Here is a 14,685-nt window from a genome sequence, read left to right as displayed (position 1 = left end):
AAACAGATCTTCTTGTAAACTTCTGATGTGAATGCAAATTGGTACAGGCTTTCTAGAGGGCAATGTGGCACTATGAATATAATGAAAAGCTTTATATATGTTTGTTCTCTTTATCCTAGTAAGTATCCACTTCTAAAGTGCATCTTAGGGCCATGGTTGAATTTGTGTCCAAAGATACTCAGTGAAATATTACTTATAATATGACAGGGGGAACGGAAACAGACTAAATGTCCACTAATAAGGAGCTGGGTAAATAAGTATGGTACATCCTCATTGCAGAAATCTCATCAGCCATATAAAAGGATTTTGTAAAAGAATATTAAATACCATGTTCAGAGGCTTGTCAAATGAGTGACAAACCCGGGATTTAAGTCAGGGTTGCTTATTACATCAGCATAAGAATTCTGTGTGGTGGGAGAGATTTTATATACCAAAAAAAAAAAAAAAAAAAAAAAAAAAGACTAAAAGTGTAGATATCATGATGTTACAGTGGTTATTTCTGGGTAATGGAATAAGAAGTGGTTTTTATTTTTGCTTACTTATACAGTATTTTTAATTTTCTAACAATGAAGATTGGGGAAAAGGGACGTCGACGCAGAACAATTCCTCTAGTGAAATTAACATGCGTTTCTAGGTATAGAACCGATACTACCGAAGGTGTCCCCCTAGTGGAAGACGGGACGCGGCGGCCGCTGGAATACCTGATTGCGACTTTTCACATAGCTAATTGTATTCAAGACTTTCCGAGAGAAACAAGAAGCTAAAGTTAGTAAGCTATGCTGCTTATTCAAAATTTTTTAAAAAGAGGGGCCCATTGCAAAAGAAAGGAGCAAACCTCACCCTGGGAAGCAGGTGCTACCAATTCTAGGCGCAATCCTTAGATTGACAATTAACTTTTTCAATTGTCAAGGTCGGGGAACCAAGCTCCTTGGGTTTAATTCTCCTCTCTCGCTTTGTGGTAGCTTGTGTTCTAGGTCCAGGTCTAGGTCTAGGTCTAGGCCGCCTGACTCTCAAATCGAAGGTACAGACAAGGTGAAATAACTGAAGACTCTGGGGCGCAGCCTGAAGCCTGGAAGAGACACCTGCTGGGAGCGCTAGCACCTCCCCGCGACTCTACGAATCTTCGGTTCCTCTCGGCTCATCTCGGCTCCTCTTCGGCAAAGTTCGGTCTCGCTCGTCTTCTATGGCTCAGCTCTCTTCGGCTGCGTTCGGCCGGCTCTCGTCCTCTCGGGCTCGGCTCTCTTCGGCCGCGTTCTGCCCGCTCTCGTCTCGGACTCGGCTCTCTTCGGCTACGTTCGGCCGCGGCCCTGAAGGGCGCCCATGGAACCGGGCTTGCCGGCTCGAGAGACAGCTATGGCGCCGCTGCTGGAGTATGAGCGGCAGCTGGTGCTGGAACTACTGGAGGCGGACGGGCTGGTGGTGTGCGCCCGCGGGCTCGGCGCGGACCGGCTCCTCTACCACTTCCTCCGGCTGCACTGCCACCCGGCGTGCCTGGTGCTGGTGCTCAACACGCAGCCAGCCGAGGAGGTGCGGCCGCCCGCGCTGGGGGAGGGGACCCTGGGAACGCTGGGGGCCTCCGGAGCAGACGCAGGCCTCGGCGCGGAGGCCAGGCTTCTGAGGGCGATGCGGGTCCCTGACGCGGGCTGGAAGGCGTTGAATAGGGGTCCCTGAGACAGATGCAGGCCCCTGACGCGGGTGCGGGGACGCTGAGACGGTCGGCGGGGTCCCACGGAGGAGGCAGGACCCTGACACGGGTTCGAGGACCTGAAAGGGTTGGAGGGTCTCAGGAGTAGGGGAGTCATTTGAGAAGCGAGGAGGTGGGAAGGATTGGAGGCCTCTGAAGAGGGTGGGGAGTTGTCTGGTGGAGGATGTGGAAGGGAATAACGAGGCAGTCCTAAAGTTGGGTACTAAGGGACTGGCTGGAGGTAGAGGAGTGAGGTCCCTAAAAGGGAACAGTGATGGGGATGGAGGAATCTCTGAAGGGAATGGGGAGACGTTTCTAGGAGGAGACGTTTCTGAAAGGAGACGCTGAGGCTGGGGAGAACCCTGAAGGGAAGAGAAGGGACTGGGGGTTCACCCAGGCTGTGGGAAGAGGGGCATAGGGTCAGAAGGGAAGAGAGCTGGAAGCTGAGAGTATTGGGGAAGGGTACCTGGGTTAGGGAGAGTGGAAAACACTGAGGAAGATAGAAGGGGGATACACCTTTGCTGAGGGGTAGTGACAGGCGACACAGCTTGATCTGACAACTCTGATGAGCCCTTAGATATCTAGAGCAGATGGCCAGAAGGAAAATGCCAGCTGAGAAGAGTGACCACACGCTCCTTGACTGATGCATCTAGGTATCCCTAGTGCTTGACTAGAGCTTAGCACAACACGGGGCCCCCCAGGAAAGGTGGTATCAAACTTAAAGGACCAAGGGTCCCATTGACATGATGAAATCCCCTCTAGGGTGGACCAGGACAGAACTAATAGTCTAAAGCACCACCTGGGGAAAGGATTCCCTTATTATCTTCTCACATGGTATTTACACTTGCTTGCAGAGTTGCCTCTGGTGGGCAGTATTTTCTAGGTAGCAGAAGTCTTTTAACTCAGGATTTTAAAAGTCTTTTGTTGTCGTTAAACTGCTAATAACATCTCAAGTGCAATGAGTCCTTAGTGCAAACCCCAAAACAAAAACAAAACCCTAGATAAATGTCGATTGTTTGGTTGATCAGCGTAACGTAGTAATTTAGTTTGTATGTTCATTATTAAGTTCATGATCTCTGAAAAAGGCAGCATATCATTTTAAATACAAATACTGGTAACCTAATAAAAACTGCCCTCTATTAAACGGTCTACTAATCAAGTTTGATTTAATTTAGGAATATTTTATCAATCAGCTGAAGTTAGAAGGAGTTGAACATCTCCCTCGCCGAGTAACAAATGAAATCACAAGTAGCAATCGCTATGAGGTGTACACACAAGGCGGTGTGATATTTGCAACAAGTCGAATACTTGTGGTTGATTTCTTGACTGATAGAATACCTTCAGATTTAATTACCGGTAAGAATTTGAAGCCTTATTGTTATTTGTATATACGTTTGCACTTTCTTTTTTTCTGTATGTGTCTGTTCCCTCTGCTAAACTCTAAACTAGAACCTTCTTATGAACAGCATTGGATGTTTTTGTTCAACATTGTGCTTCCAGATGTTAACACAATACCTGACACATTTTGGATGCTGAGTAAATATTTATGGCCTGAGTAAGAAACTAAATGTAAGATTGACGTTTCCTTGTTTTCTAAGCTCATATTCAGTCAATACTTAGTAATTGACAGGCATTTGCTTTTAGAAACTACTCAGATTTGAAATGTTTATAAATATTCTTTATATATTTCCTAAAAGAGTTTGGTTTTCCTCTTTAAAGAATATTTTTTCCCATGATTTGAAATTTTCAAAACAATTTTTTTCAGTATAGTTAACATACAATATTATATTGGTTTCAGGTGTATAGTAATTCAGTATTTTTATAGATTATGCTCCATACAAATTTATTATAAATATTGACTATATTCCCTGTGCTGTACATTACATCCTTAACTTGTTTATTTTATACCTAATAGTTTGTACCTCTTACTCTCCTTCACCTCTTTTGCCTCTCGCCCCATCCCTCTCCTCACTGGTAACCACTAGTTCGTTGTCTGTTTCTGTTTTGTTGTATTTCTTCCTTTGTTTTATTTTTTAGATTCCACATAAAAGTGAAAACACAGTATTTGTCTTTCTCTGTCTGACTACTTCATTTAGCAAAATACCCTCCAGGTCCGTCCATGTTGTGGCACATGGCAAAATTTCATTCTTTTTTATGGCTGAGTGATGTTCCATTGTATATATATTCCACATCTTCTTTATCCATTCATCTATCCATGGATACTTTAGTTGCTTCCATATCTTGGCTGTTGTAAATAATGCTTCTGTGAACATTGGGGTGCATATATCTTTTTAAGTTAATGTTTTTGTTTTCTTCAAATAAATACCCAGGAGTGGAATTGCTGAATCATATGGTACTTCTCTTTTTAGTTTTCTGAGGAACCTCCATACTGTTTTCCATAGTGGCTGCACCAATTTACATTCCCACCAAGAGTACACGAGGGTTCCTTTTTCTCCACACCCTCCAAAAACACTTGTTATCTCTTGTCTTTTTCATGAGAGACATTCTGAGAGGTGCGAGGTGATATCTCATTGTCCGTGTCTGTTGGCCATCTGTGTGTCTTCTTTGGAAAAATGCCTATTCAGATCCTCTGCCCATGTTTTAATCAGGTTCTTTGGTTTTTTGATGTTGAGTTGTATGAGTTTTTGGTATATTTTAGATATTAATCTCTTATTGAACACATTGTTTGCAAGAATCTTCTCCCATTCAGTAGGTTGCTATTTCATTTTGTTGGTTGGTTTCCTTCGCTGTGCAAAAGCTTTTTAGTTTGATTATTTTTGTTTTTGTTTCCCTTGCCTAAGGAGACAGATCCAAAAATTATTGCTAAGACAGATGTCAGAGAGCATACTGCCTATGTTTTCTCCTAGGAGTTTTACGGTTTCAAGTCTTACAGTTAGGTCTCTAATCCATTTTGACTTTATTTTTGTATATGGTGTGAGAAAAATGTTTTAATTTCTTTCTTGTACATGTAGTTGTCCAGATTTCCCAACACCAGTTATTGAAGAGACTGTCTTTTCCCCATTGTATATTCTTTTTTTTTTTTTTTTTTTTTTTTTTTTTTTTTTTTTTGCGGTACGCAGGCTCCTCACTGCTGTGGCCTCTCCCGTTGTGGAGCACAGGCTCCAGACGCGCAGGCTCAGCGGCCATGGCTCACGGGCCCAGCCACTCTGCGGCATGTGGGATCTTCCCAGACCGGGGCATGAACCCGCGTCCCCTGCATCGGCAGGCAGACTCGCAACCACTGTGCCACCAGGGAAGCCCCCATTGTATATTCTTGACTACTCTGTCGTAGATTAATTGATCATTTGCATGAGTTTATTTGGGAGCTTTCTATTCTGTTCCATTGATCTCTGTGTCTGGTTTGGGGGCAGTACATGCGTTTTGATTACTGTAACTTTGTAGTATAGTCTCAAGTCAGGGAACATGATACCTGCAGTGTTGTTCTTTTTTCTCAAGATTGCTTTGGCTATTTAGAGTCTTTTGTGATTCCAATCAAAATTTAGGATTATTTGTTCTAGTTCTATGAAAAATGTCATAGTTATTTTGATGAGGATTGCCTTAAATCTGTAGATTGCTTTGGGTAATATGGACATTTTAACAATATTCTTCCAATTCATGAACAAAGGATATATTTCCATTTATTTGTATTGTCTTCAATTTCTTTGATCAATGTCTTATAGTTTTCAGAGTACAGATCTTTCACCTCCTTATTAAATTTATAAATAGTTTAATTTATTTAATTTAATACCTAAATTTATTCTTAGGTATTTTATTCTTTTTCATTCAGTTGTAAATGGGATTGTTTCTTGATTTCTGTTTCTGATACCTCATTCTTAGTGTATAGAAATGCAGCAGATTTCTATATTAATCTTATATTCTACAACTTTACTGAGTTTACTGAATTTATATATTCTAATCATTTTTTGGCAGAGTCTTAAGGGTTTTCTATATATAGTATGTCATCTGCAAACAGTGAGTTTTACTTCTTCACTTCCAATTTGGATGCCTTTTATTTCTTTTTCTTGTCTGATTGCTGAGGCTAGGCCTTTCAATATTATGTTAAATAGAAGTGGTGAGAGTGGACATCCTTGTTGTGTCCCTGATCTTAGAGGAAAAGATTTTAGCTTTCACCATTGAGTATAACATTAGCTGTGGGTTTGTCATAAATGGCTTTTATTATGTTGAGATATGTTCCCTCTATACCAACTTTGTTGAGAGTTTTTATCATGAATGGATGTTGAATTTTGTCAAATGCTTTTTCTGTATCTGTTGAAGTGATTATGTGATTTATATCCTTCATTTTGTTAATGGTTCAATATCCACAAATCAAGGTTCAATATTGAACTATCCTTGCATCCCTGGAATAAATCCCACTTGGTCATGATGTATGATCCTTTTATATATTGTTGAATTCAGTTTGCTAATATTTTGTTGAGGATTTTACATCTATGTTCATCAGGGATATTGGCCCTTAATTTTCTTTTTTTTGTAGTATCTTTGTCTGGTTTTGGTATCAGGATAATGCTGGGCTCATAGAATGAGTTGGGAAGTATTCTATCCTCTTCAATTTTTTGGATAGTTTGAGAAGGATAGGTATTAACTCTCCTAAAGTGTTTGGTGGAATTCTCCTGTGAAGTCATCTGGTCCTGGACTTTTCTTTGTTGGGATTTTTTGTTAGTGATTCAATTTATTACTAGTAATTGGTCTCTTTAGATATTTTATTTCTTCCTGATTCAGTATTAGAAGATTGTGTGTTTATAGGGGTTTATACATTGCTTATAAGTTGTCCAATTCGTTGGCATATAACTCTTAGTATATTCTCTTATGATTATTTGTATTTCTGTGATATCAGTTGTAAGTTTGTCTCTTTCAATTCTGATTTATTTATTTGGGCCCTTCCTCTTTTTTTCTTGATGAGTCTGGCTAAAGGATCAATTCCTTTAAATAGAAAATTAGGTTGTTTATTTGAGTTTTTTCTTGTTTCTTGAGGTAGGCCTGTATCACTGTAAACTTCCCTCTTAGAACTGCTTTTACTGCATCAGGTAGATTCTGGAAAGTTATGTTTCTGTTTTCATTCCTCTCAGTGTATCTTTAAATTTCCTATTTGATTTATTTGTTGACCCATTGGCTTTTTAGTAGCATCTTATTTAGTCTTCATGTGTTTGTATTTTTCCATTTTTCTTCCCAAAATTGATTTGTAATTTCATACTGTTGTGGTTGGAAAATATCCTTGATATAATTGCAGTGTTCTTAAATTTACTTAAGTGAGGACTTAAGTCTTTCTAGTGTATTTTTCATTTTAGTTATTGTATTCTTCAGTTCTGATTGGTTTTTTTTTAATTTTTCTAGTTCTTTGTTGAAGCTCTCACTATATCCCTCTATTTTCCCAAGTTCAGTGAGCATTTTTATGACTCTTGCTTTAAACTCTTTATCATGTAAATTACTTATGTCTGTTCATTAGGGTTTTTTCTCAGGATTTTATCTTGTTCTTTTGTTTGGAACATATTCTTCTGTCTTCTCATCTTATTTGACTTTCTCTGTTTGTCCCTATGAAGTTAGGCAAAACAGTTACCTATCCCAGTCTTGAATCCATGTCCCTGTGTGGGAGTGTCCCTGTGCAGTCTGCGTGTGCCCAGTGGTTTTGGTAGGAGAGCTGAATCTGAAGAGGGCACAGGCCGCGTCTTCTCCCAGGGTCCACTGGCAGAGCTTCCTTGGTGGGGGATAGGGCTGGAGCAAGAGCTTGGTGCAGGCTGGGGCGGTCAGGCAGGGCCGCCAGAGCACCAGGCAGTTTTCAGTCTGCTGCCTCTGCTGAGACTGGGAGCAAACAAGTCTGTGCTTACTCACTCTCTTCAAGAGTGGAGTCTTGGTTTCCTACAGCCCACTGGTTAGCCCCACTGGCTTCCAAACCAGCCAAGGGGGCCTGTCTTCCCAGTGCTGGACCCCAGGCTGGGATATCGATGTGGGGCTCAAATCCCTCACTCTTTAGGGAGGATCCTGAGCTTGTGACATCCCCCTCCTTTACTGGGTCACCCACCAGGGGCGTGGGTCCCAACTAGATCTCTTTTCCTCCCGTCCTACCAGACTCCATGGGGTTCTTTCTTCACAGCCTTTGTTGTAAAAGAGCCATTCTACTAGGCTTCAGGTCGTTCTTGGAGAGAGTTACTCCGTATGTGGTTGTAGTTTTGATGTGTTCGTGGGGGGTGGTGAGCTCAGGGTCTTCCTGCTCCACCATCTTGATCCCCCCTCTCTCCCATGATTGAAATTAAACCAATTAGTTGCTTAATTATTTTGAGAGAATGATTTAATTGTAGCCAGAATTAATATAGAAAAGGAGTCATATTTCATTATTATTTGTCCTTTTGGAAACCTTTTCTGATTTCCCCATGCTTCTCCCCAGTCAGAGCACTTCAGAACACCACACTGTATTTACCTATTTATTTGTCTGTCTCGCTCATGAGATGACAAGCTTCCTAAGAGTAAGGAACAACTTGTTCATCCCAGGACAATTAACTGGTACGTAGTAGGTACCAAACACATATATATTGGGTGAGTGATGCATGTATGTACGACAATTTTTAATGAACTTTCGAAGGGCAGAGAGGTTCTGGAATTCATAATTGTCCTTCCTACCATATCTATCACATTGCCCTGAACCTAGAAGACCCTCAAGAAATATTTAATGCATAAATGTATGAATGAATGTTTTATATGGTTCATGGTGAACTGATAATTGGAAAGTTTTGTTATACTTTTGTATTTATCATTGTTATAAGCACTGGCAGGGCTGTACAGCTGAGGTCAGACTCCCTTGACTTTGAAGGATAATGCCACTGCTTACAAGCAAGCTACTGTACTTAATTTTCACAAGCCTCAGTTTTCTCATTGCTTAAATTGAGAAAATAGTGCCTTGTAAAGTTATCAAGGATTAAATAAGGTAAAATAAATAATTGCTTAGTATACTGCCTGGTACATAGTAAATCATAAATAATAGCAAAAAATTGGCTCTTTATAACCAGAAATCTTAATACATTGTAAAGTCTTTTACTGTTGACTGCTTTCTTATAAATTTAGCTTTATGTTTCCTTATTTTTTCAGTTGATAAAATGAAAAAAAATGTATTGAAATGACCACTAGATGTCAGTATTACTCTGTGTCCCCCAGTAACACTTCAACCTAATTAGGCAGAGAGCAATCTGAATCAAAGAAATATCCGAAGTATAGTTTATAGGTAGTTCCTAATTAAAAAGTGCAAAATGCCATTCCTGTTTCTGATCAAGTCCCAGCCAGTAATGAAGCTGGAGCTGTTATTTCTGCTTGGCTGAATGGAATGTAAATGAGTGGCAGAAAGGAATTTCTTCAAATGCTACACCCCCTGGGATCATCCTCTATCCCCTCAACCCCCCAGCCCCTGTAGGAACTTTCACCGTAGCTCTTATGGACCAGAGTGTCCCAGAAGCATGTAACCCTCTAGAAAATCTTGAATGTACCAGCCCTAACTTGTTCCCCTGTCACTACCCAATGTCACTACCATACCCCACCCTAGGCGTCCCTGCCAACACAACTCCTCAATAGTGGGAGAACTGTGAAAATATCTCCCCAGATTGTACTTTCAAAAGAATGGGGCAGGAGGATGCTTTCATTGTTAAAACGGATCCTGACATCTCTAAATAGAACTCAGAACACACTTTCCATGGGAAACTTTAAAAAAAAGTTACATGTTAGATTTGTGTACCCAGTGCTGTAATTCAGCTTTATATTCATTCAACATTATTAACATTAAATGTTAGTAAACATTTCATTTACTAACCGTCCCTTATTTGGCAGGAATGAGGTAGGTGCTGAAGACAGAAAGATGACAGGACGGTAGGGTGCTCTCCTGAGTTAGGTGACTTCTGGGTTTGATCTCACCTTCACCAGCTACCAGCTGTGTGACCTTGGGCAAGTTCCTTCATTTCTGTATGACTCGGTTTTCACACCTGTAAATTGGAGACAGTAATAGTACCTTCCTCCTAGGACTATTGTGAGGATGAACTGAGATAATGTATGTAAAATTCTTAGCATCACGCATGGCACATAGTAAACATTCTCTGATGACTACTTATGTTCTGGTCCTCAAGCAATTTAGTGGAGGAGACAGGTGTAAAGAAGTAATTACAGTGCAGCATGAGATACAAAGTGTGGTGGGAGCATAAAAATGTGGGACTAGAACTGCCCCAGAAACCTAACCTGCTTGTATTTTTTTAAAGGGGGCAGTGTGGTCCTCGGATGATGTCACTTAACAGGAAGGACATGGCTTTGTTCTCAGACACTCATGATTTGGAACCTTTGGTCTGCCATTTACTTGCGAAGTGACCTTGGTCAAGTTGCTTCCCTTTCCTGGTCTCATAGTAATACCTATCCCATGGAGTGATTGTGAGGATTCAATGAAATAAAAGTCTATAAAAGTACCTAACCCCAGTGCCCGGGATAGAATGTTAGTTCTCTTCTCCTCCTTCTTCTAGATTCCAAAAGAAATGACAACCTTTTGGAGCACACCATTTTCTTAACTTGAGATTCACCTTTTCTTTAGAAGTCCATTTTTATTATTTCTAACTTTGTCATATTTCAGTCCAGGAACTCTGGCCCAATAGAGTACTTGGAAAAACCTACCTGCTAGGTACGGAATATTTTATGAGCAGTAGATTAATTATGTACCCATACTGGTGTTATTGAAAATCTTTTGTCTACAAAGTCCTAAACAGCACTGTTAATTTTTACCATATTTGAAAAACAATTTTGCTTAGCTAGAATAAATTTTAGCTCCATCCACCTCAATCTAAAATTTAAACACCAAAGTAGTAGAATCTGAATTGAGTCTATTGAACTACTAGGAGTCTTGGGTTACTATTGGTGTCATTTTCCAGATCCTAGGAGCGATGAGCATGGGAGCAAAAACATGTGAGTGCATTTATAGCAAATATATATGGTAACTGGCGTGGTTTAGGTCTAAAAGACTGAGAGTTGTCATAGAATAATTGAGGTTTTGATCCAGAAATGACACCTGTGCACTCTTATGTTATCTCATGTCTCTCCCTAATTTTCCATGAATCCCACTGCACCACAATGGCATGTGTATATCATACATACGTATGAGAGATCGTCTGGTCCAGTACTCTAATTTTATAATTAAGGAAAGACGTATGATTGTCCTTGTTTTTGTGGTTCAGGGGTGTCATTATCACATCCACCCCACAAAACAGATGTTTAAGCATATTCATTAAAGATTTTTATTTCAGATGGACTAATTTACCTTTCAATTGAGTAGACTCTGATTCTGAAAGTTCAATTCTTCTAATAAGTGATGGAGATGTTGCCCAAACTTCTGAAAGGCAGCTATTTTGCATAGTTCACATCTGATTCATATATTAAAAGAATGAGTGACCTGCTTTGCTTTCAGAAATTCTTCCTCCACCACCCCAGGGCCTTTGCTCTTAACATTCCCTTGCCCGGAACTCCCTCGGCCCACATGGTCACAAGGCTCACCTCCTCGTCTCCATCCAGGCTTTACTCACTTAAGACCTCAGTGAGGTCACCCTATCTAAAATTGCAAACCCTAAAAAATACAACAAACTAGTGAATATAACAAAAAAGAAGCAGACCCACAGATACAGAGAACAAATGTGTGGTTACCAGTGGGGAGAGGGAAGGGGAGGGGCCAGATAGGAGTAGGGAAGTAAGAGGTACAAACTATTATAAGCCGCAAGGCTATATTGTACAACACGGGGAGTATAGCCAATATTTTATAATAACTATAAATGAAGTATAACCTTTAAAAATTGTGAATCACTATATCGTACATCTGTAACTTATATTGTACGTCAACTGTACTTCAATTTTTAAAAAGATTAAATAAGAAAATTGCAAACTACCACCCCTCGCACATACTCCCTCTCTTCTTCCTCTGATCGTTTTTTCTCCTCAGCACTTATCCCTTCTAACCTACTAAATATTTTACTTATTTGTATTGTTTATTGTAAATGCCACAGGACAGCTTTACGTGTTTTGTTCATGGTTGTATCCCCAACCTCGAACAGAGCTTGCCCATGCTCAAGTAGGCAATCAAGAAAACTGTGATGAATCAATGATAGCGAGCATGAAAATGACATGTCTTTTCTGTACTTTAAATTTTGATTCCTGCCCTCCTCCCCACCCACCCCCTGCCCAGGCATCTTGGTGTACAGAGCTCACAGAATAATCGAGTCTTGTCAAGAAGCATTCATCTTGCGCCTCTTCCGACAGAAAAACAAACGTGGTTTTATTAAAGCTTTCACAGACAACGCTGTTGCCTTTGACACCGGCTTTTGTCATGTGGAGAGAGTGATGAGAAATCTTTTCGTAAGGAAGCTGTATCTGTGGCCAAGGTAAATAGCATTATGTGACCAGTTTCTGCGAGAGAACCTGCCGTAATTTAATTTTGCACTATAATGTAAAACTTACTGTCATTGCACTTGATACACGCTAGTCAGGTTCATAACAAGTACATCCAAATAAAAATAAACGGTCACCACATTTGTGATTCTTTTAACAGGAGAGAGAGGTTTGATAGTTATTTTTCTGGTAGCCCAGGGCTATCACTTTCTTGCACATGTAGTGAAACCGCCCAGGGATCTAGAGGCTCACGTACACAACAGCTTTAGGTGAACTGCAGATTTACTGGCTAAGATTCCAACTTCCACTTTGAGGGAAATAAAGCACCAAGATTTTGAAAAAATTATGTAAATTTCTAGGAAAAACATAAGGTATCAATTTTCAAAACATTCTGCAACCTATGCTAATATGTATTTTGGTTATACTGTATGGTATTTGAGAGTAGTTATTGCAGTGTTTTTCCTTTTTTGATTATACCTTACTTCAGGGATTGACATACTTTTCCTGTAAAGGGCCAGAGAGTCAATATTTTAGGCTTTGCAGGCCATGCACCTGTCACAGCTACTCAACTCTGCTGTGACAGTGTGAAAGCAGCCATAGACAATACATAAACAGTGGGCGTGGCTACGTGCCAATAAGACTATTTGTAGAAACAGGCACTGGGTTTAGCGCAGACCTTTATTTGCTGATCCCTGCCTTATTTGAGTAATACTTGCCATTCATAGAGGTTGAAAGTATTCCTGAAAACACTGTCACTTGGCTTTCCGTTTTGTCTCTTAATTGCAGTTACAAAAAGCTGTTAGAGTATTAAGCTGAGACCAGAAACACATAGCTCTTGCCACTCTAGAAAATATTTGAAAAATGTTTGTCTCTTTAGGTTCCATGTAGCAGTGAACTCATTTTTAGAACAGCATAAACCCGAAGTCGTAGAAATTCATGTTTCTATGACACCTGCCATGCTTGCTATACAGACTGCTGTTCTGGACATTCTAAATGCATGTCTAAAGGAACTGAAATGCCATAACCCGTCACTTGAAGTTGAAGATTTATCTTTAGAAAATGCTATTGGAAAACCTTTTGACAAGGTACTCTTATTTCTTTTCCTTTTTAAGCACCATTTGTTATGTTGTAATTTTTAAGAATGCAAGTTATTTTAATATTTACAATGTTCTTAATAGGAATTTGCTGTTATTTTAAAATTAAATTGGAGGTGATTTAAAGTATAGTTTCTTTGGTTTACTGGAAAGTAATTTGTAGTAGAATACATTGATTGGCATGTAAGCACAACTCTGATTTTTGCAGTTATATGGTGATTATCTCTTATTTTAAGTATATGTAAGAGGACGATGAATAACCTTTTGCTCTGAAACGGCAACATTTGGATAGCTACAGATAGAAGAGTTTACACAAGAATCCTTCAAAATTTATGATCTCTTATTTGGAATAAAAATAATTTGGATGAGTTTTGATTACTGAGGAATGTGAAACTTGCTCTGTCTTAAAATTACATTTTGAATTGAGAAAATGGTAAGACTTTAGTGCAAGGAATTTTTTTTTTTTTTTTTTTTTTTTTTTTTTTTTGCGGTACGCAGGCCTCTCACTGTTGTGGCCTCTCCCATTGCAGAGCACAGGCTCCGGACGCGCAGGCTCAGCAGCCATGGCTCATGGGCCTAGCAGCTCCGCGGCATGTGGGATCTTCCCGGACAGGTGCACGAACCCGTGTCCCCTGCATCGGCAGGCGGACTCTCAACCACTGCGCCACCAGGGAAGCCCAGTGCAAGGAATTTTTATCTAACTAATTTTTTCATCATAGATCAATATTAATTCCGATATGTAAATGTCTAAGATTGAATTGTACATACAGAAAGTGCTGACTTTTAAAAAATTCCAGGCAGCTTTTTTTTTCATATTTTGGTAGAACAAGTTCTTTTCTTTCAAACTCTGAATCAACCTCTTTGTCACTGGAAGTAATGCATATTGATTTTTAAAAAGGAAAATTTAAGTCCTCATTTTTCTGATTCTTCCAAAGTCATTTTACTGTGAAATAATGATACATGAAAGTAGTTCCATGTGTTGTGTGCCTCTGTTTTTAAAGTAGAGTTTATTATAATTTAGTGCATGGTATACCAAAAAAAATACCTCTCACATTCTTTTAGTAGAATGTATATGTCCCTAGAAAACCAAAATATAACCAGATATGTTTTGCACTAAATTTCTGTTTATCATCACCTGGCCAGTGAAAGTCAAAGTATTGTTTTAGGTGTTCTTTTAGTAACCAAAACAAAATATAGACATAATTTGCACTTGTTAGAAAATTTGTAGATGATTTTACAAAAGAGGCATGTAGATGATTTTTACAAAAGATGATATACAAAAGAGTTATATGTCCCAGTTTATCTAGGACAGTCCCAGTATCTGCCTGTTATCCTGGAGTAATTATTAATAGTATCATTTCATTTTCACAAGAGTTCCAGTTTGGACAATAGATTATTTGGTCATCCAAATATATATTACTCCTGCTCAGTATTAAATATGTTAGATAAGATGCCATGTAGTGAAACTGCTTCCAAATCATGCTACATTATCCCTTTTAG

At 39.5% G+C, this 14,685-nt stretch overlaps 1 protein-coding gene across 2 annotated transcripts in view; it reads left to right on the top strand.

Moving 5' to 3' along the window:
• The first annotated feature begins 1,276 nt into the window (after positions 1-1,276).
• The window catches only part of ERCC4 (ERCC excision repair 4, endonuclease catalytic subunit), a 35,679-nt gene continuing 22,270 nt past the window's right edge, over positions 1,277-14,685 (top strand). For both annotated transcript variants that reach the window (XR_014017628.1, XM_081256607.1), the window contains exons 1-4: positions 1,277-1,527; positions 2,860-3,040; positions 11,889-12,084; positions 12,969-13,176. Coding sequence is in view for 1 of the 2 variants with exons in the window: in XM_081256607.1 (XP_081112733.1) it covers positions 1,321-1,527; positions 2,860-3,040; positions 11,889-12,084; positions 12,969-13,176 (792 nt within the window). In the remaining variant the exon portion in view is untranslated. The remainder of the gene's footprint in view (positions 1,528-2,859; positions 3,041-11,888; positions 12,085-12,968; positions 13,177-14,685) is intronic.

This window comes from Mesoplodon bidens (assembly GCF_964165515.1).
Source record: "Mesoplodon bidens genome assembly, chromosome: 15".
NCBI lineage: Eukaryota > Metazoa > Chordata > Mammalia > Artiodactyla > Ziphiidae > Mesoplodon > Mesoplodon bidens.
This window is presented reverse-complemented; position numbering and strand designations above follow the sequence as displayed.